This window comes from Anser cygnoides, chromosome 1, assembly GCF_040182565.1.
Source record: "Anser cygnoides isolate HZ-2024a breed goose chromosome 1, Taihu_goose_T2T_genome, whole genome shotgun sequence".
NCBI classification, from domain to species: Eukaryota; Metazoa; Chordata; class Aves; order Anseriformes; family Anatidae; genus Anser; species Anser cygnoides.
In genome coordinates, this window is record NC_089873.1 from 27,363,058 (window position 1) to 27,382,938 (window position 19,881).

Consider the following 19,881-nt stretch of genomic DNA (forward strand, 5'->3'; position numbering starts at 1 on the left):
TAGGAGGATCCAGAAAGCTATTTGTCTGGACAAAATAATGTTCCCGTTAATGTGTACAGCACTAATGTAATGATCATGGTTAGAAGTAAAAAACAGTCGTGCCACTGGGCATACACCCAGTGCTGGTGGGGATAGCCCTGCCAGTGTGCTAGTTACAGTGTGCACATTACTCGCATGCACACACAGTGCACACACATATATATATGTATGTACACACTTTAAGTTCAGTGGTTATGCTGGAAATTCTGGCTCTAGGCTGGATAAGCAAAATTTCACACCTAATTGTAGAGGTGAGCTCCAAGGAGAATTTTTATTAAAATTTCATTGTGAAATTAAATGGAGTTCACAGTCTGGGCAAGGCCACATTCTAGGCCTTAAAGAACCTAAAAGCAACATGTTATTATTTTTTGGTGTGTGTCGGGTGTTTTGAAAGATTCAGAGATCCTTTGAGTAGTCTACAAATTCACCGTGTAATAACGTTGAAAATATTTCAGTGTTCTGGAAAAAAAAAAAAAAAAAGGAAGCCTCATTATTGCAAAGGAACTCGCTCTATGAAGTCAAATAAAAGGCAATGAAATCAGCCTCAATCGCTTCATAAGTTCATTGTTTGTTAATACACCAGCAGACAAATACACCTGAATTTTACAGTCCCATGTAAAATGTTTTGAGGTCATTGTATTAAAGGTGTCAGAATGTTTATTTTGGCAGAACAAAATATCACTAAACCTGGAGCAAGACTGGCAACAACCATCAACCTTTACCTTACATGAAAATGTAGCTAAGATGTAAGTCCTGTTACTTAAGTCTTCATTTTACCTGTGCAAGAAATGATGTAGAAATAACCAATATGCTGATAGAATGCCCTTTAAAAACTCCATTTCTCTGGACTGGGGATTTTAGCTTACTTTAATCTTATGGGATATCATGACTTTGTAGGGAACAGTACTTTTTGAAAGCCTGAAACCCTGAGAGGTGGCCAGTGGCGTGTGTGTTCTTACACCAAATTTATGTGCAATATCCATTGCACATAATGTGCAATATCCATTGCAATATCCATTGCAAAGTGCACCCTCAGTAAGTTTGTAGACGACACCAAGTTAGGTGCGTGTGTCGATCTGCTCGAGGGCAGGAAGGCTCTGCAGGAGGATCTGGATAGGCTGGACCGATGGGCTGAGGCCAACTGTATGAAGTTCAACAAGGCCAAGTGCCGGGTCCTGCACCTGGGGCGCAACAACCCCAAGCAGAGCTACAGGCTGGGAGATGAGTGGCTGGAAAGCTGCCTGGCAGAGAAGGACCTGGGCATACCGGTTGATGGCTGAATATGAGCCAGCAGCGTGCTCAGGTGGCCAAGAAGGCCAACAGCATCCTGGCCTGCATAAGAAGCAGTGTGGCCAGCAGGTCTAGGGAAGTGATTGTCCCCCTGTACTCAGCTCTGGTGAGGCCGCACCTCGAGTACTGTGTTCAGCTTTGGGCCCCTCGCTACAGGAAGGACATTGAGGTGCTCGAGAGAGTCCAGAGAAGGGCGACCAAGCTGGTGAGGGGTCTGGAGAACAAGTCTTACGAGGAGCGGCTGAGGGAGCTGGGCTTGTTCAGCCTGGAGAAGAGGAGGCTCAGGGGAGACCTCATCGCTCTCTACAGTTACCTTAAAGGAGGCTGTAGAGAGGTGGGGGTTGGTCTGTTCTCCCACATGCCTGGTGACAGGATGAGGGGGAATGGGCTAAAGTTGCACCAGGGGAGGTTTAGGTTGGATATTAGGAAGATCTTCTTTACTGAAAGAGTTGTTAGGCATTGGAATGGACTGCCCAGGGAAGTGGTTGAGTCACCATCCCTGGAGGTCTTTAAAAGACGTTTAGATGTAGAGCTTAGTGATATGGTTTAGTGGAGGACTTGTTAGTGTTAGGTCAGAGGTTGGACTCAGTGATCTTGGAGGTCTCTTCCAACCTAGATGATTCTGTGATTCTGTGATTGCAATCTAAGCAGAAAACATACAAAAGGTACCACATAGGTACATTTAGGAACAGTCCCTGCTGCGAGGGCACGGTGCTGGCTCATAGTCCACCAGGATCACTGGGGCCTTCTCTGCAAAGCTCTTTTTGAGAAAGTTGGCCCCAGGCTGTACTGGTACACTTGGTTATTCCTCCCCAGCTGCGAGACTTGGCAGGTCCTCTTCTTTAATGAACTTCTTGAGATGCCTGGTTCCTGGTTCCTCTGCCCTGCTGAGGTCCCTCTCAATGGCAGCAACCATCTGAAGGCCCAACCACGCCTCCCCGTTTTGCACAATCTGCAAACTCACTGAGGCTGCACTCCGTCCTGTTTTCCAGGACGTTGGACCCGCCCTTGGGAAGCACCATGAGCAACTGGCCTCCGCCTGGGTGATGGGTGCCACTCGTCACAGCTCTCTGAGCTCAGTGCCGCCAGTTTTCAAGCCACCTCCCCACTCCCTCACCTAAGCCTGCACTGCATGACTGTGTCTAGGAGTACGCTGTGGGAGACGGCATCATCAAGGTAAGCAACATCCACACGATTTCCCTTTTCACACATCCCTGCTGACTACTGCCAGTCACCTTCCTACCCCTAGCATTTTCGGAGTGGCTTCCAGGAGGCTGTGCTCCACCACTTTTCCGAGGTGAGGCTGGTCAGCCCCTAGCTCCTGAGGCCCTTCCTGTCTTCCAGGCCTCAGCAGCCTCCCCCCGCTGCCATGGCCTCCACGAGCAGATGGAGAGTGGCCCCAGAGTGCCTCAGCACTTGTGGGTGCACCACGTCAGGCCCCAGGCGCTTGTGTCCATCCTCTTTGTTTAAATGTTCCCTAACCCAGTCCTCCACCACGGTCAGCCTGCCTCCAGACAACGCCCTGGTCTCAAGGCCCTGCGGTTCCTGAGACTGGACTCACCACAAAGACCAAGAAGGTGGCACTGGATGCTATTGGGACGCCTTTTCAGTGTCCTTTCTCATCAGAGCCCCTGCCCCACGCAGCAGGCCCAACGCAGGTGTGCAGCAGGCTGCATTTCATATCCCATTTCAGTACCACGTCAATAAGCTGCAATGCAGAAAAAGCCCCACCAAATCCATTTCATCAGAGGAGAATCAGAATATTTTGCAGAGCAATCAGTGTGTAACAGCTCAGTTGGACAATTATTTGGTTATATTTTTTGCTTCATTTGTGAATAAAAACAAAACCAAAAAAAGCAAGAACAACAGGGGTTTTAATGTAGGCGTCTTACATCTGTGAGCGTTTCTGCTGCCTTTTTCATGAAGAAATTAATTACTCCTGGGAGTGTTTACCATTTCTTAGTGGGAAGAAGAGATCATGTAAATATTTCTAAAAAAGAATCTCCTTGACCTTCATCTAATTAAAAAAAAAAAAAAAAAACAAAGAAATCAAGCAAGGCAAATTAAATAAAATAATCCTATCGGTTGTTCTACAGAACAAATTTTCTCATCCATTTATTCATGAAGAAAAGTGCTTTCCCCAGGCAGACAATTCAGTGTCAGAAAAAAATGCTAGATGAGGCAAAGCGCTGTAGGGATTATTATTTTTTTAATATAGAGTCCAGTTTTCTTGAGGAAGTTCCTGTTACTTGTGGTGCACGAAATAAGACCCCAGCAATGTCTCTGCAATGCCGCTAGCCAGCCAAGCACTTTGGGACTGGTCCCTCACCACTATTTTATTCTTCAGCAAACTTTACCACTAAAAGCTTGTTCAGCTCTTTTAGGAGAAATCCCACCCCAACAATCTGACTTTCTTTCTTACCTCTTGGAAAGTGGGAATGACTTTTAGGACTGGTGTGTTGTCATGTTAGACCCACAGCTAAAGAGATTGTTGGGCTGCTTTTGTGGTGTTTTTTGTTGGTTGGTTGGTTGGTTTTGTTGTTGTTGTTGTTCCCTGCAAAAATCTCTACATGCAGCACGTGCAACCTCCTCACCTCCCACCCCTGCAGAACCTTCTTCGCAAAATTTAATTAGGTTTTAATTAGCAATGCAGTACCCCAGTTGTCCCTACTCCTGGTCCTGCGGAGCTGCTGGGGGCAGGCAGCCAGGCTGCAGGCTGGGAGCAATTCCCCCTGCCCAGCCCCTGGCCAGACGCTAGATGGTGGCGAGGGGGAAATGAGCTTTAGCCAGGCTGAGCACTACTGGAGGGCACGCTGATCGCACAGCTTTGGGGTGGAAGGAGAAAGGGGAAGGTGCTTTTGCCCCAGACCAAGCAGCTCTCGGTCCGGTGTGGTGGAGAGCATCTTTCCCCGGCCTTGCCATGGAGACCCCTGGTCACCAGGGCTCCCATGACTCAGTGCAGAAGCGTGAAGCTCTGCTGGCACCTCAGGTGGTGCCATGCTCTGAAACGGAGCCTGTGAGGTTTCCAAGCCCTCTGCAACGCAGGAAACCTGGTAGTTTTTCCCTTGTTTCTACCGGGGTAAGGACTCCTAAGCTAGCTGCTGAAAAGCCTGAGTCTGTTTTTTTGGTGTTCACACCAAGTGAAGAACAAGCAGGGAAAGCGGCAGCCTTCCTGTAGGCGCAGTGTTCACCGCCTCGAGCACGGCTCCTGCCTTGCAGCAGCCCTAAGCCCACCAGGGGAGGGCCAGAAGGCAGCAGCCGGAGTGGCCTGGTGCTGCTCCTGGGGCTCTGGTCCTCTGCAGGGCACGACCTGAAGGGAGAGCATGCAGCCAAACTGCATGTGGGTGTCTTTAAGGAAACAAACAAACAAACAAAAACCAAAGCAGGAACTGCGAAAGTTTTGAGTTAAAAAGCCCCCATCTCCGTAAGCCTTCAAACTAAAGATGAGTTACTATCTGAACCAGATTTCGGAGTGCTCATCTCCGCACTGAGCCAGGGGCTTTCTAGCATGGTAATCACAGGCTGTGCTCGGCGTTTGATCTCAGCAATGCTGAACTTCACAGGAAACATGTCAGAGGCACAAAACCCTAAGGCATCAGACTACGCCTGATGAAGAAGAAAATCCTTTGTCTGACTTGCCTGGTCTCTCAGATGCCTAGAATTATAATTAAAGCAGAAAGATACTTTCTAGATAAAAACCATAGCTCATTACTGCTTATAAGGGAGCTGGATAGATATGGATGGAGAGAGCGATAATAATCACATAAAGATATTTTTGAGCTCCTCTAAGTTCCCCAGAGTTCAAGGGAAGGCTCTGGTTGTTCCAAGGAATTAAGCATTCTTTTTTTGTCACACAGATTATTGCAGGTAATCATTCCCACACAGATAATGTCACCTTATCTCTTCCTCCAACAGCAGGCCAAACGCGTACCTCAGCTGCTGATAAACATGGACATCTGCACACAGCTGCATATACACTGGTGTGCAAGCACATTTATATATTCAATCACAGCAATTTGCTCTTATGAAATGTTGGGCATACATAAATCAACTTTAAAAGGTGTTTGAGGTGGCTGGGAGTAAGCGACACGAAGCTACACAGGGCAACAAGAGCTGACAAGGGCAAAGCAACCAAAGGCTGACTGAGCTTGATCCTTCTGATCTGACAGCACGGTTGTGAGTCAAACAAAATTATCCTCAGTTTTACCACTAGAGATGCCCAGGAGCGCCTGCTTTACAGGTATTCCCTTGTGGATGCCTTAGCAATTCAGGTGCAATGCTGAGAACATTAATATCGGTCCACTTCACACGTCCACACCTTGTCCTCCACCTGTAATCATTTGCCACATCCCACGTTTGGTGTAAGCCCCTCTATTTTCAACATCACGGTGAGCTGCTTTGCAGGACTAACGGCTTGAGGGGAAAAACCTGCGCGGAAGCCCCCAGCTGCCACGCACCTCCAGCTCTGGGCTCTCTGCTCCTCTGCGTTCTTCCCTGGTGTTGTTCTTGCAACTGATTGCTCCTGGCGTGGGGCTGGCGTTTTTCTTGTTGCACAGCAGCTTTTGATTTAATGCAGCACCACTGCTCGCCTGCACAAAAACCTTCTCCTGCATAGAGTAGTGCATCTGTGATTGAAAGGGCAAAATTAAAGTACCTCAGTTGTCGCTGATGCCACCTTCATCTAATAGCAACACCAATAACGGGAGGTTTGTCTTTGCTCACTGATTTCCTCATTGATAAACAAATTTATCTCCTGCTAGTCACAGTCCCTGAAGCTGCTCAGCATTTTTAAAGCCATAGCAGTGCCCTGTGCCATGTTGTACGTTTCGAAGTTGGGCTGGCAAAGATGCCTTTCTTTCCCCGTTGCCTGAGATTAACGCTCCCTCATTTGGGAGGCAAGCTGAAAAGAAATCCTCGAGGCATCTGTAAGGGTGCACTTTCAGTTCCTGACAGCAGGGACTACTTGCTTCAACTTCCAGGTCAAACCAACGATTTTAGAGCTGGCCTCATGGCAGAGGTGTCTGCGGGACATTTCCATCTACAGCGGTAAGTTACACACGAATCCTTTGTCTAAACTGCTCCCAGCACTCGGGTGAGATTTCCTGAGGCAGGCACTAATGACAAAACTCCGACCTCTATTAATTGTGCATGAACCAACACTAATTTTGTTAATGAGCTTCTGGTCTGAAGCAACAAATATTTTATAGTGCTGATGTTTAATCTGTACAGGAAAAGGTACTGGCTTTTTCATACTCGATGAGCACCAATAACGCAGGAAAAACTCAGCAACAAATACACAGAGGCATGAATACAGCAGCCACACAACGCAGGTGGATTTGTCCTCAGTTCTCTGCTGCTACTTCTGTTGTGATCTGTGAACAACCAACAAAGCATGGAGCTTCTGGAGGTGCTTGGAATAATGTGACGTGAGTAAAATCTTTAAAGTGTGTGGACTTCTGGAAAATTCACATGCAGGTAAAACTGACCTCTGGGCAGGGATGGGAATCAGAAGCCCGATGCACCACTAAAACCACCCGGAGAGCTGACACGGTCTCAAGCAAGAGACTAAAGCTGCTTGAAGCAGGAGCTGTAAGTGCCGAGGAGCCTGGCCTAGACCGTCTGCAGTGTTGAGGGCTTCACCCCGGCTGAACTCTGCAATAAGAGGCAGCGATTCTGCTGCTTTCAGCTGTGAGGGTATTAGTGTTTCTTCATTAACTGAACGGAAAGCCGAGCCCTGGTTGTGGTGAGGCAGATACAGCACACAGATGTTTAAGAACACAAAGTACAGTCTGACTTTGAAGAATAAGCCAGAAGACAGCGATGCTGCAATACACAAAAAGTTTATTTTTAAGTTTGTCTTTTCTGAAGGCAAAATATAATAGAACCTAACATCAATGTATTTTGTACAACAAAACAGTTTTCATATGAGAACAGACAATCCATGAAGAGTTTTTAAGTCTTAGAACTGCTTCCCTTTTTATCATGCTTTCTTGTGGTCAACAAAAAGTTGGCACAGAAGACGTCATGGCAGTCAGTCCGCGGGTGTGCTCCCTCAGATCCTCGTCAGCTGGTGCCACAGACTGGAGGGCAGGATGCTTTCCACTTTTTCCATCACGAAATTTAAAGGGGCAAAGAGGGTGCTGAGAAACTGCAAAGAAATCAGATACACGTTCAGGTCAAAACCCAGGACACGATACTCATCAGGAGAAAGCTGTCCAACATGACAAACTCTTGCTGCTTGCTTCTGTAAAACTCTCTAGCATTATAAAAATGAAACAATTCATGCATAAAGCCTTTCTGCCAAATTCTGAGCCTCACATATATACAGATTTCTGGGTTTTGCAGTCAAGCAAGAAAAAGCAAGATCTACAAAGACCAAAGTGATGAACTACAGAAGTTTCCACAAATCTAACGTCCGGGACCGAGGCTCACACTGAAGCCACTAAAAGCTCAAACCAAATCCTACTGAAGTGAAGTAGGCTTCATTACACTCATTTTATTTACAATTACTTAATAATACAATTATTTATTTTATTTTATTTGACATTACACTAATTTTAATTCAACTGTACACATTACGTGGAGGTACTCTGGGGCCCTACGCATGTGTGAGAGCATACAACAATGTGCAGAGTCGGCCACCTCGAGACTCTGAACACTGTGGCTTCCCACTGGTTTGGCTGACACGATTTTGCCAGAAATAAGCAGTTCTGAGTGGAATTGAGCAGCGAAGAGCTGCATGAGATTTGTGTTTCAGTTACTGCTGTGCAGTCAGCACAAAGCAGACGAACTCTGCTTACTACCCGGACGTGTCTATTAAGCCTCCTTAGGAGGTCAGTATTAAAGCCGATCTGGTGCTGGATGTGTTCTTCTTTTGCCCATAAGAAGTCTCTCTCCTGACGAAACGAGGGCAGCAGACAATACATAACACATGTACGTTCCTTTTCATGCTGTGAATTCAGTCCGTGCATTTTAAAGGCAACAGTAAGCACTGAAATTCTTTTTTCCCTTCTTGGACACGTTTGCATACAATGCATGCCCTACATCACGGTCAGCTTGTGCATCATGGAAGAATCAGGTAGCACCGTCACTGGTAAAGAGATTTTGTCATAAGCACAGGTCAAAGAAGCTTCTCCTAACTGCAGCCGAACAGAGTATTGCAGTCGTAGCCCTATATAACAGCTGTCAAGCTATGTAACATGAATCAAAGCTGAATGAATGCAGCGCTGACCTCCCTAATCTCAGAGTTTGCCATTACTTCTCCCAGTGGCTTAGCCCAAGTGTAGCCATTCCCCTGGTTAAGCTGTGAACTGTTTAAATAAACACGTCCCGTAAATTGTGACGCATGCAAAAAGCTCATCAGAGGCCAACTTCTGCTCGTTGTGCAGCACCTGTTCTAAGTGGTAATCTAGCACCAGCGCACGTACGTGGATAAAACTCAGCTTTGTGACCAGTGCTAACTGCCTACTTGTTAAATCGATTAAGCCTCATTTGCCTGACGGTAAGTTTTATTGCAATTCGCAGAATTTTTGTTCCTGAAGTACTTAATTATATCCTGTAACAAAGTTTCTGGCGCTGAGATGAGCTACGTCTTTTTCCACCTGGAGAATCAGCTGTTTCACAAAGGATAATTGCAGTCATGGCTACCAAAGCCTGGCTCCACTGAAGTCCAAGCAAAACCCGTGCTGACAGCAAGTGGTTCAGGACGCCACCTACTCTCTTGTTCAAGCCCACGTAAATGGGGTGCACTGAGGCTGTCCCAGGGGCTGTCTTAAAGTCTCCTCTCATTCTAAAGCGTTGACGTTTGCCTCCTGCCTTCTCCTTGCTAACCCCTGCTCTGCCATGATATTCTCGCTCACGGGGCACAAACAGCCCCTCTCTCACAGAGCCAGCTATAACCCTGACCCCACAGCTCAGTTTCTCTTCTCACTAGTAATAAAGAACCCAGTTCCCAGCCCTGAAAGCTGCAGGACACCAGGGGTTCCTCTCAGCTGACAGCACTGCAGCGTGGTTAGTGCAAGGCCTGGTAGCCAGCCACCAGGCTGCTGGAGCAGGGCACGGTGCGTGGCCCTTGGAAAACTGGTGCTCCTGCCCTCCAACAGCACTGGCAGCTGCCTATCCGGCTTGTTCACCACCCAGGAGGGCTTAGTCTGCATCACACATTTTTGTTTTAACGGTTTTTGCTCTTCCCTTTGGTACTGCCTTTTTCTTCCCCACACAGAACAGAAAAACCAGCACCACGCAGAACAGAAAAACCAGGAATTCAAGGTGGCAGAGCTGGTGATGGGAGACCTGTGGAAAGTTTGCTATCGTTACGTTGTACTTTAAAGGATAACTAACAATCTGGCTATTTCAAAGCTGGCAGAAGCAGATTTCCAGGACCACCTTCTGAATAATGTCTGATAAAACAGACGTGGAAAATTATCTTTTTAAGCTTTTCCACGGCATAGCCAGTATTTGTATGAAGGAACGGACCCTGTGATCTGACCCACACACTCCCTACCTCAGCGGCTGTAGAGGTCCAAGCAGATGAAAGATTTCCCTGTGCAAACCTGCTTGCTGAGCTGAGGTCTCATCCATCATACAAGAAATATTGCAACAGACCAGGTCGGTGATCTCAGGCAAACAAAGGAATCAAATCAAAGACAAATTAGTCCTTCTGAAGTTTCACTCATCTTAGTAATTTGGTGTGACTTAACTAGGCACTACACTTCTAGACACTTGACTTGATTTGATGTATTACATAGTGACTCCCTTGTTAATACTTCTCTCAATTTTGTTTAAGACACATTCTCATTGCTGCCATGTTATGAAGGACCTGCATTTAGATACTGTTATGTTTCTGCATGATGATGAAAGACTTCCAAACGCATTTACACTGTGCAATTCCATCCAAGCCATACAATCAGAAATTTGTTTTGCTTGCATTCGCATATTGAGCAACCTCCGAAAGCCTCATTACAAAGTCTAGCAAAAATTAAAAGCATAAGCTAAGAACACGCGTCTCCCAACCAAGCAAAAATGCTCAGATCTGTTGTCACTTTCAAGTTACTCAGGCTGACAAAACACTCGAATGGAAGAACCGGATTCTTCTCATTTCTGTATGGGAAGAGTCAAGCTTACTTCCAGGTACAACATTACAGACTTGGCTGGATGCATTGGGAATATCTGCACTTGCTGCTGCCCTGGCAGGCAGCGTTCAGAGCAGGCTGTGGCTCCGAAACACGGGGTGCACTAGCGGAGTTTGGTGAATTCCTGTGAGTCTACGTTCAACCTCCCAGAAGAGGAAAACAGCTTTAAAATATCTTTGACTTCTGTGTCCAGTGGTGTAACACACGCTGCTCAAAGGGACTGCCGCAGAGGCACAGCCTCACACAGGGAGGTCCTCAGCACTCAGGGGCTTTCTCTGCCTTGGGGAGTCTGTCACTGCCGGATTCACATCTGTGGTCCTAGGACAGCCAGCTAGCTGAAGTGGGGGTCTTTTTGTGAGAAAATCAGTCTTCTCTAAGTACAGATGATCAAGACTTCTGTACAAATTGAATTTTACCTTGAAATTGTATTTTTTCCTTCAATAGAAGCATAGACAGCTTAGCATCACTGGATTTAGTTCCCATTGTAACCAGCATTTCTCCTTTAGCTCTGCAAACAGAATCCGTGAAGCCTGGTCTCATCATGCGTGTGGACTCTCCTCTTTAGTAATGCCTCCGAACTCATGTAGCAACCCCTCCTGGGTGCTACCAGTCTTCCTCTTTCACCCAGTTGCCCATTTTCACAAAATTGTGCCAGAACACCACGTCTCTGGGACTCCTACACGTCTGATTTGACTGTAACTGACCGACTGGCCAGCAGTTAGCAGAATGCATGGTACAGATGGGGCTAGAAAATGTCACTTCTGTGATTTCTTTCCTTTGCTCTCTCTCCTTCTTCCTTCCCCCTTGACATACGAGATTAACTGCTGTTATTAACACATTTGGCACCTAGATTTGTTGCAGACTAATTCATGAAATGGAGTAGATATCTACATATGGGTTGGTCTCGGCAGGTTTTTCACCAATTTGTATGTATGTCAAACCGTCAGTAGACAAGTCTGGAGCCCCTGTGTGCCAGGACAATGAGAGCTGGGTTAACGGGCTACGGAAGAAGTGCAACAAGATGCTTCCTGGAGAACAGGTCAAAGCCAGTTCCCAACACCCACTCATGCTAACTTACTTAGTGTTCGTGAAATACAATAACTATCAACTTACAGTAACATAAGCCTGGGCTGTGATGATGGTGTTACATCTGTGAAATGCTTTTGGGATTGGGAGGCATAAAGAAAGAATAATCTTGACCCATTAAAACACAGTTTCGTGCTGTTTGTAATACACCACATGGCAACGAGCACCGACCATACAGGAGTAGGTAACTCAATGCATATAGCTACAGCAACAGTCAACACACTCATCTTTTAGCTATTTATGAAGCTATTTTCCCTAAAACTGAAAGGGATGAGCCATGGCTGGTCAACCTTTTCTATTCTGTTCTGACGCAGCCACGTTTCAAAGAGCTGGCTGCCGTGATTTTCTTCAGTCTCGTATACCTGGGCTACTTTTCCCAGAGGAGATAACAGAGCAAGCCATCTGAAGCAAAGGTTTTTTGTGAGTCACAAAGGGAACGTCACAGGCTTGGATTCTGCCCTTCCTATGTAGAACACAAGCTGTGGTATCTGTTCTATTAGTTTAACACCAATAGCAGCTGCACTTACACATCAAGGAAGCAGATCCTTCTAGAGAGACTCTACTCCCCAAACGGCCTTGGAGCCTGCAGGCTCCACAAAGCTGAGAAACAATTACTAACATCACCACTGTAACTTCTGGTATCTCTGTCTGATTACACTCAGTAACCACAGCCAGGTGAGTTAAGCTCACACAAACATGCTACCAATTTTCTCCAGTTCCAGTAGCTCACTGCCTGCAGTAGATACACTCAGTGCAAAACCTGATCGTGCCGCCTGCTTGACATACACCCTTTGTTCAGGATACAGGGCTGACAAGCACAGGGACAAGTCTAACAGGGACAGATTTCATCTCATTAACTGGCAACATCAGAAAACTGAAGATTACACTGAAAGAGCACCCAAACAATGGTCACGCTTTGCAAAGACTGAATGAAAAAACAAAAATGCTTAACAAAGAAGCTTAAGAACATATGCCTGAGTTGCACACTTACTGTCCACCAAATGCCTACATATACACTTGAGAAACAAGAGAAAAGAATAGCACTTCAGATAACCTTCAGCACTTTTTACTGATACAAGTGGTATCTTTTGCTACAGCTTATCTTATTGTCTGTCTTTTAGAACTAATGAAACAAAATTATTGACACTAGAGCCATTGCTGTACCAGACGTCTATCACTCACAAGCCTGGGTTGTAGAAGACCTGGCTCACTTGCAAAAGGAGCTTGAGAAAATACTAATAATCTGGAATTTGACAAAGCCATTCAGCCTAGTTTTCTTCACCCCTGCCCCCTCAAATTCAAAAGCACCAAAGCCACAAGACCTACATCAGATACAAATATATTTGAGAAAACATATTCTTACAGAGGATATTCATCATTTCTTGGACGAGGAGACAGTTTTTTGATCATCCTGGAACTTTTCTAGAATGCCATTTTTTTCATGTCCTAGAACACCAGAACAATGATGTTCTTGGCTTTGCAATGAAAAAAAAAATGTGTGAACAATTCATGGCCTTTCCCTCTCAGCCTCCAACTGTTACTAATCCTTAGTGGATTACAGAAGCAGAATTAGCACAGACTTCCCTGGATGCAGTTAAGAGAAGTTATGAGGGAAATACTGATGGTACTTCTTTCATGGGGAAAGAACAGAGAAATTTCCCCTCATTAACAGCAGTCTGTTTCTGCTCATTCTAAGAGTTTGCATTGCACTGGGAAGCATGGTACAGTCATTACTGGTTCTACAGTAAATATATGAGTTCTGCAAACCATAATTAGTTATTTTATTGGATTATGTATGCAAACACAGATATTACCTTGTCCAACCGAGACCTTTTTTGGCAAAATCACAGGAGATCTAACCTAACAAAAGAGCCATGTAAACCAAAGAAGGCAGTGGTGTGTTTCACTGATTAGAACCCTTAAGAGTTGTTCAATGTCCCTGCTCAGACATCTCGTGATGTTTTATTTATATTACTGAATGTGCAGATGTTTAATGCTCAGCAATATTTCTCTCAGCTCTTCCTGTATCTGTGTCTTTAGTTACCAGAAGAGAGCAGCAGCAGAGAATACTCACAGCTTTTGCGAAGACCCCCATAAGCTCTGGGAACTGATGTGTCAAGAGGGCTAGCATGGCTGTGAAAGAACAGAGTCCAGCAGTGAAGAGGATGAAGAAGGGAAGCTCTTTCTTGGGGTAAACTGAAACTTCATGAAATGCTGTAGAAAAAAGAGGGAAGGAGACGGCATTGAATGTAAAAACAAACAACATTCTTATGTGGTTTTAAACAGTCATAGACACCCAAAGATGCTTTTGAAGAAAGAAACGTACAGAAGATCTGAAACATCTAAGGCCAATGGTATTGTTGTGTCAGCTATCTTACTGCCAAGTAATTCTGATCTCAAGATCCTATCAAGCTTACTCTGACCTACCTATACACTACTTTTGCTTTCCTTATGTCAGAGCTAGCTGTAATGCAACTATGCAACTACTAACCCCAGAAAACGAATCTACAAGTAAAATGCCCATTTTTTTCTGTAGGTCGTTGACTAGCCATATGGCTGCATGTTTGCTAATGCTGATAAACAGAGAGTGCAGAAACAAGCACAAGTGAGCAGCAGTGAGAGCAGTCTTTCAGCAGCCACATGGTTGTGGATTGGTTTAAGCAGGCTGTAAAACTACATTCGTTATAACAGTAAATTCTGGGGGTTACATATGCAGAGCCAAGAAAGCTATCCTAATAGTAGGACATATGCACACATACTTTCAATTCCAAATTTTCAGAATTCTTTGTATCTTTACAACAATACAACAGCTTTTGAAAGTTTTGAAAAATGACATTTAAATTACCTGGGAAATTTTGATGTATTTGTTAGTATACACTAAAAGGAATGCAAAAATTTTCTTGACTCTGGTCATGAAAACATCACTCACTGGGCTTTGAAGGAAGCAGCACTGAGTAAGCTAAAAGGGTCGGAGGAGGACAAGGAGCACTCTACTACAAGATTATATCCCTTAAACCTTTATGGTGGCTCTGATTCAAGGTGAAAATCTGGCTGGGTTGCCAAAAGGTTTGGTGAACTCTTATCTGCCTGCTTCACTCATTCAGTCCATAGTGTGGAGTTACAACCAAGATATACGCAAACTTTGAAATATTTTTTTTTTCTACTACAGGACCAACCTCAAAGCTTCACATATACTAAATCCCATGACTATCTATACACACAAGACATTACTCTTCCATTTTGCCTACTTTCTTGGCCTCAGTGATCAGGTCTCATCTCACCATATGTGCAGACAATATAAGCACAGGGTAATCCAGCAGCATGGCAGAGCAATATTCTTGACTGAGCTCCTCCAGAGTGGAGTGGTTTTCAATATAAACAGTATGAATTCTTAAGATTTTTAATTTAAATATTATAAATGAATAATATGTTTAATTTGGGGGTTTTGTATTAATTTGGTACCAAAAAAAAAAAAAAACACCATAATTTGCAACTTCTGTCTCATTAAATTTAGAGCTTGGGAAATACCAGGTCATGGATTTTTTATGTCTACAGTTTCTGGTGTGCAGTTGTTTGCACGTGCCTTTGACACAGCCTCAAACTTATTTTTCTTGTGTGTTATCAAGTCATGGCTAAAGTTATGCGATCGATATTTTTAATTAGAATAGCCTATCAGATCTCAGTGTTCTGCTATCACTCCAGCTGACTCTCCTTTGAATCACATGCAATTAAAGGGTGTGGACAGGTACGAAAAACCCCTTTAACCAATCTGTGCCTGTCACAGTACATTAAACCCTTCCCTACTCAAAACCAAGAGATTTTGCAGTGAAATGCATTTCCCATAACTGCAGGAACAAAACATGACTATCTGGCTATGTTGTTAAATAGTCCCTTGCTTCTAACATCCGACAAGAAAAAATAGTTGTGCATCTAGAACGAGAGTGCCGAACTATTCTGCATGACTTTGTCATTCCTACATCTCCTGACGCTCCACCCTCCCCAGTTCAGTATCCCTCCGAGTAACGCATGCAGAGCACTTGAAGAGGTGTTGTTATAATTAGGGTGATTATAATGGGGTGAGGAGATACTGTAGGTTGCCAAGGATTTCTGTGTAATATCAGTGAGAATGCGCTGTGAAGGAGAGCCTCACAGTGAGCATACTTTAGCCATCTTATTCTCACCTTATGTTTACCCAGGCTCATTAAAAGTAGCAATACGTTTTTTAGCCCAAAGCAGAGAGGTCATGAATGAAAGACTACAAAGAGAGCAAATGCCCTCAAAACTAGCATTCCCTCAAAACCGGCATTCCCAGCAGAAGCAGGCTGAGTTTTACTTTTTCAAAGATTTCTCTTTATTGCTTCATCCGAATAGAGACAGTGAGAGAGGAATCTCCTCCCTTGGATCAACCTGTGTTTGTCTCCTCTGCACTTGTGCGTGTCCCATGTGTGCTCACAGATCCCACTGCCTTTGGTGAGAAAACATGTGGGAACGAAGTGTAACTGTATACAAGGCTGGCTGCTTCAGCTCTTCCTCTGCATTCTTGTGCTCCACTGCACGCACCGCGAGTAGTCCCATTAGCTTGTTCTAAAACTCTTCCCGAGGGCCGGATCTGTCTTTATAGCTGTATGTTGCAGAGCACTGGGAACGCTGCTGGCACTTAGCTAATACACACCATAAACATGTATGATAAATGACTGAGATATTTTCACATCAATCTCTTTATAATAGCACACACATCATTACATGAAGAAAACCCTTTCTTGTTATTTTGGACGGCTTTTCAGAAAACGTCAAAATAACCTGTCAAAATAACAGCTGCATTAATGATCCAGCCGTCCTCAGGCAGGTTTGATCTTGCTTTGGAATTAAGTAGCTACTGTGTCTACACAAGACTAACACGGCTGTGCAACTGTGCTCTTGGTTTGATGTGTTGTTATCCTAGATAAAAGATCAGACATATTTTCCACTGTCTTGGCAAGAGAGAAGTAGCAAGATCTAACAGATTTATATCTCCTCAGTAATCTCACTCCCTATCTCCACACTGTTGACAACAATAAAGATAGCTAATCATCATGAACTATGGCTAGGAACTGCCTTTTAAACAATTAAGTGAGCTCCATAGACTTGCTGTCAACTGCTTACTCCAATCCAGCATATTCAATTTAAAGAGCATCGGTAGCAATCGGTATGGCGAGACTCACGTAAACACTTCTTTGATGCCAACAATAAGAAAAGTTGAACGTACATGGTAGTAGTTCTCTATCTGCAGTTTCTGTACAAATAGGGTAAGGGTAGAAAAGATGTCCTTTTTCCAGTGGATAGGGGATCATTCTGAAAGCTGGAAAGAAAACAACACCATGCATGAATTACCGAGTGTGGCAGTCACTGAAGACATTTAACTCTATTGACAATTTTGAAAAACAAACAGAAAAAGTAAAATGTTTATATTTGATTACAGTTTATATATTGATAAATTAAGTGCCAAAATATAAATCTACACTTAGCTTTTGATACTGAAAACAGTTATGTTTTCTTTTATTCTTGGGAGTGTCAAGTGAGACCATGTTGCAGCTATGCACATAAATGTTTGCACGATCATAGCCCAATATACTTTAACAATTCTATGGCCAAATTTACACATTTTGTCTTAGACTTTCATGCCCCAGAATTTTTAAATTTCAGGGAAAGAACTGTATCTGATCTAACAGGTGTAGCCTGCCAAAATGACCAACCAAGCTTGTGAATTTTGGCCAATACTTGCAATCTCTGTGTATCAAGCATACTCAAAGTTGCATGAAAAAAAGTCCACCACTAGCCGCAGTGATTTACCCATCACACTCCAGCAATACAGGTAACGTGGATGAGTCAAGCCCAGAGAACCAGTTTTCCAACACAGTCATGTTTTCATTTTGTATTTGGCAATCAAAGATTAATATCGAATTATTAAAACCAGGTTCCTCAAATACATTCTTTTCAAATGCACCAGATAAAGTCAAGTTTCTGCTATAAATCTTCAGGTCATGGATAAAATAATACTTAATCTTACATGCTTTTAAAATTGAAAATAATAACGGAGAGGGAGGGAAATGGATTACTAAATCTGGCCTGTGGTGATGTCATAGGCCATCTGAGTTATGCTCATGTGGTTTATGGAAACATCAGTGCACTTGACTGAATTATAGCTCTGCAATCAATGCATCCTTTTCCATTATCCTATATATTATTCTCACTGTTAAAATGTCATCAACGTGTTATTCTCACTATCCCTATGAACATCAGTCACTGAAGCAATATTTTCCTCACCAGATGTCCTAGAAGCACTGTGTATTTTAGATATTAGGTACTGCCCACCCCATGTAATAATATTCCATTATCTCTTGCTCTAAGGCAACTGAGGAATTGGTTTAAAACACACAATACCTCAGTGTTTTCAGTTGTGCACACTGCATTTGAAATAATATTAGCTGTAATTTTTGTGCAATTGTGTGTTTATTTTTGATTACTATGTTTAAAACAATAGTATAATAGTCAGAAATCCTCAAAGCAGAGTAACGATTAGCCAGTGCAACTTCAGCTAACATGTGGTATCGGTATTTCTTTTTGTATTTGAGAATATTTGAATATTGTTTAAAAAATAAAAACATTACACATGTAATTTCAATATTTGGAATGCAGCCATTCTATATTACAGGTGCATGACTATCTACATCTACATAACACACTGTTTTCTGGGAGATTATTGAGATAAATCATTATAAATTTTTCTCTGTTGTCAGGAACTTCTTACACTGAGATAGAAAGAAAAGATATTCCATGCCTCAGCTCTTTGTAAATCAAGACTCGTGTTTCTAAGTGCTTCTGCAAAATAAAATTGCCTACCTAATAATTATTTTCTATCTGAGGAAGTGCAAAATACTGTTGAATTACCAAGACCCTTTTCAAAAGAACCTAGAAACCTCTCCATGCAATGTATCCTCTAGGAGAAGTCCTCGTATGATTTTCTTTAATGTCAGAACATGATCTGCATCAGGAAACAATGAATTTGAATCTAACCTCGACAGCACTATTACGAAGAAATGTATTTGCATACGATCTTGGAATGATTCACAGATTTTGTTAGATAGGTGGTATTCTTTCAAGGTTTTCTTAATGTACAAAGAATGTCTTTACGGACAGAACCATGCTTTTTCCTTGCAGCTGCTTTAAAAATATCTAATTAATTATATTCTGTGTCAGATTTTACAAGCAGCACTGTTATGAAGTAACATGGCAATTCTGTCTGTTAGGCTATAGAATATTCAAAGAGGCAGAGGGATAGCATTCTTTGTTCATATGAAGTGTCTGCACTAACAGACCCAAAATGAAGATATCAGGCAATTGAGGCCACAGAGGTCAAAAAATGGCTTGCTAGTGAGCATTTGCTGAAGGGACCAGGAAATTCAAGTATCTACAGTCTTGGAAGCACACTTTCAGAAATCTTGCTGCTCCTCCTTTCCTCTGGAGATTTGCATCAGTCTAAAGCAGTGAGTATCTCATCCATCAGCTATCATCATGAACTTCAGGATGTATTCTGTGTTTTCCACTGATCTGATACGTATGGTGCTTCCCGATAGAGCTATTCTTACCTCAGAGCCAGTTAGGAGGTTTTAGACAACTGCGAGAAGGATAGAGAAACTTACTTCGAGAAACAGGAACAACTACCATCAAGATGTCTCCATTCACACTAGTTGTCTACACTCACAGTCAGTGGGAAGAATTGGGCAGTTGGAAGTATCTCACTCTAACCTAGATGTCTACAGCAGCTTGGAGGAACCAGTATCTATTCCCTTCCATTGATGGCAAGGGAGTCTCATGACAGAAAATGCAAGCTCATTCAACAAGCTTCTGCTCTAAAGATCTGTTTATACTCATTCTTGAGGAAAAAAAAAAAAAAAAAAAGTGGCTTTTCTTCCTCCTGGCTCTCTGCTTCAACATGACATTCATCTGCAGCTTTGGAGACAAAGTGAAACCCAGAGTTGAAGTGACCCGCTAGAGTGACCCTGAATCAAGTACTGCTCAGAGGGAGCAGAAAACCAGAATTCTTGTTCTGACACTAACTAGGAGAATGTTAGGGAAGTTGTTTTTAACTCCATGAACCTCAACTACATACTCAGTATAACAGTGCTCCTTAGGGCTTCATTAGACCTACTGAAATACATGTACTTACTGTTGACAAACATTGCAAGAGCATCAAAGTCAGCACGTGGCAGAGGAGCATCAGAGCTTTCAGCCCCACATTTGTTCCCCAAGAGGCAGTCCTAGTGCTGCCAGTGGTACCACCTGTCAGCCCTTAAGG

At 43.5% G+C, this 19,881-nt stretch overlaps 1 protein-coding gene across 4 annotated transcripts in view; it reads right to left on the reverse strand.

Moving 5' to 3' along the window:
- Window positions 1-7,153: 7,153 nt before the first annotated feature.
- Window positions 7,154-19,881, reverse strand: part of ST7 (suppression of tumorigenicity 7) — a 144,499-nt gene continuing 131,771 nt past the window's right edge. For 3 of the 4 annotated variants that reach the window (XM_048051007.2, XM_048051009.2, XM_048051010.2), the window contains exons 13-15: window positions 16,792-16,884; window positions 13,621-13,760; window positions 7,154-7,477 (exon numbers count right to left, since the gene is read on the reverse strand). In XM_048051007.2, the coding sequence (XP_047906964.1) occupies window positions 7,382-7,477; window positions 13,621-13,760; window positions 16,792-16,884 (329 nt within the window). In that variant the 3' untranslated portion in view covers window positions 7,154-7,381. Of the gene's footprint in view, window positions 7,478-13,620; window positions 13,761-16,747; window positions 16,885-19,881 lie in introns of all 4 variants that reach the window. The other variant, XR_007159079.2, reaches the window with a different exon arrangement.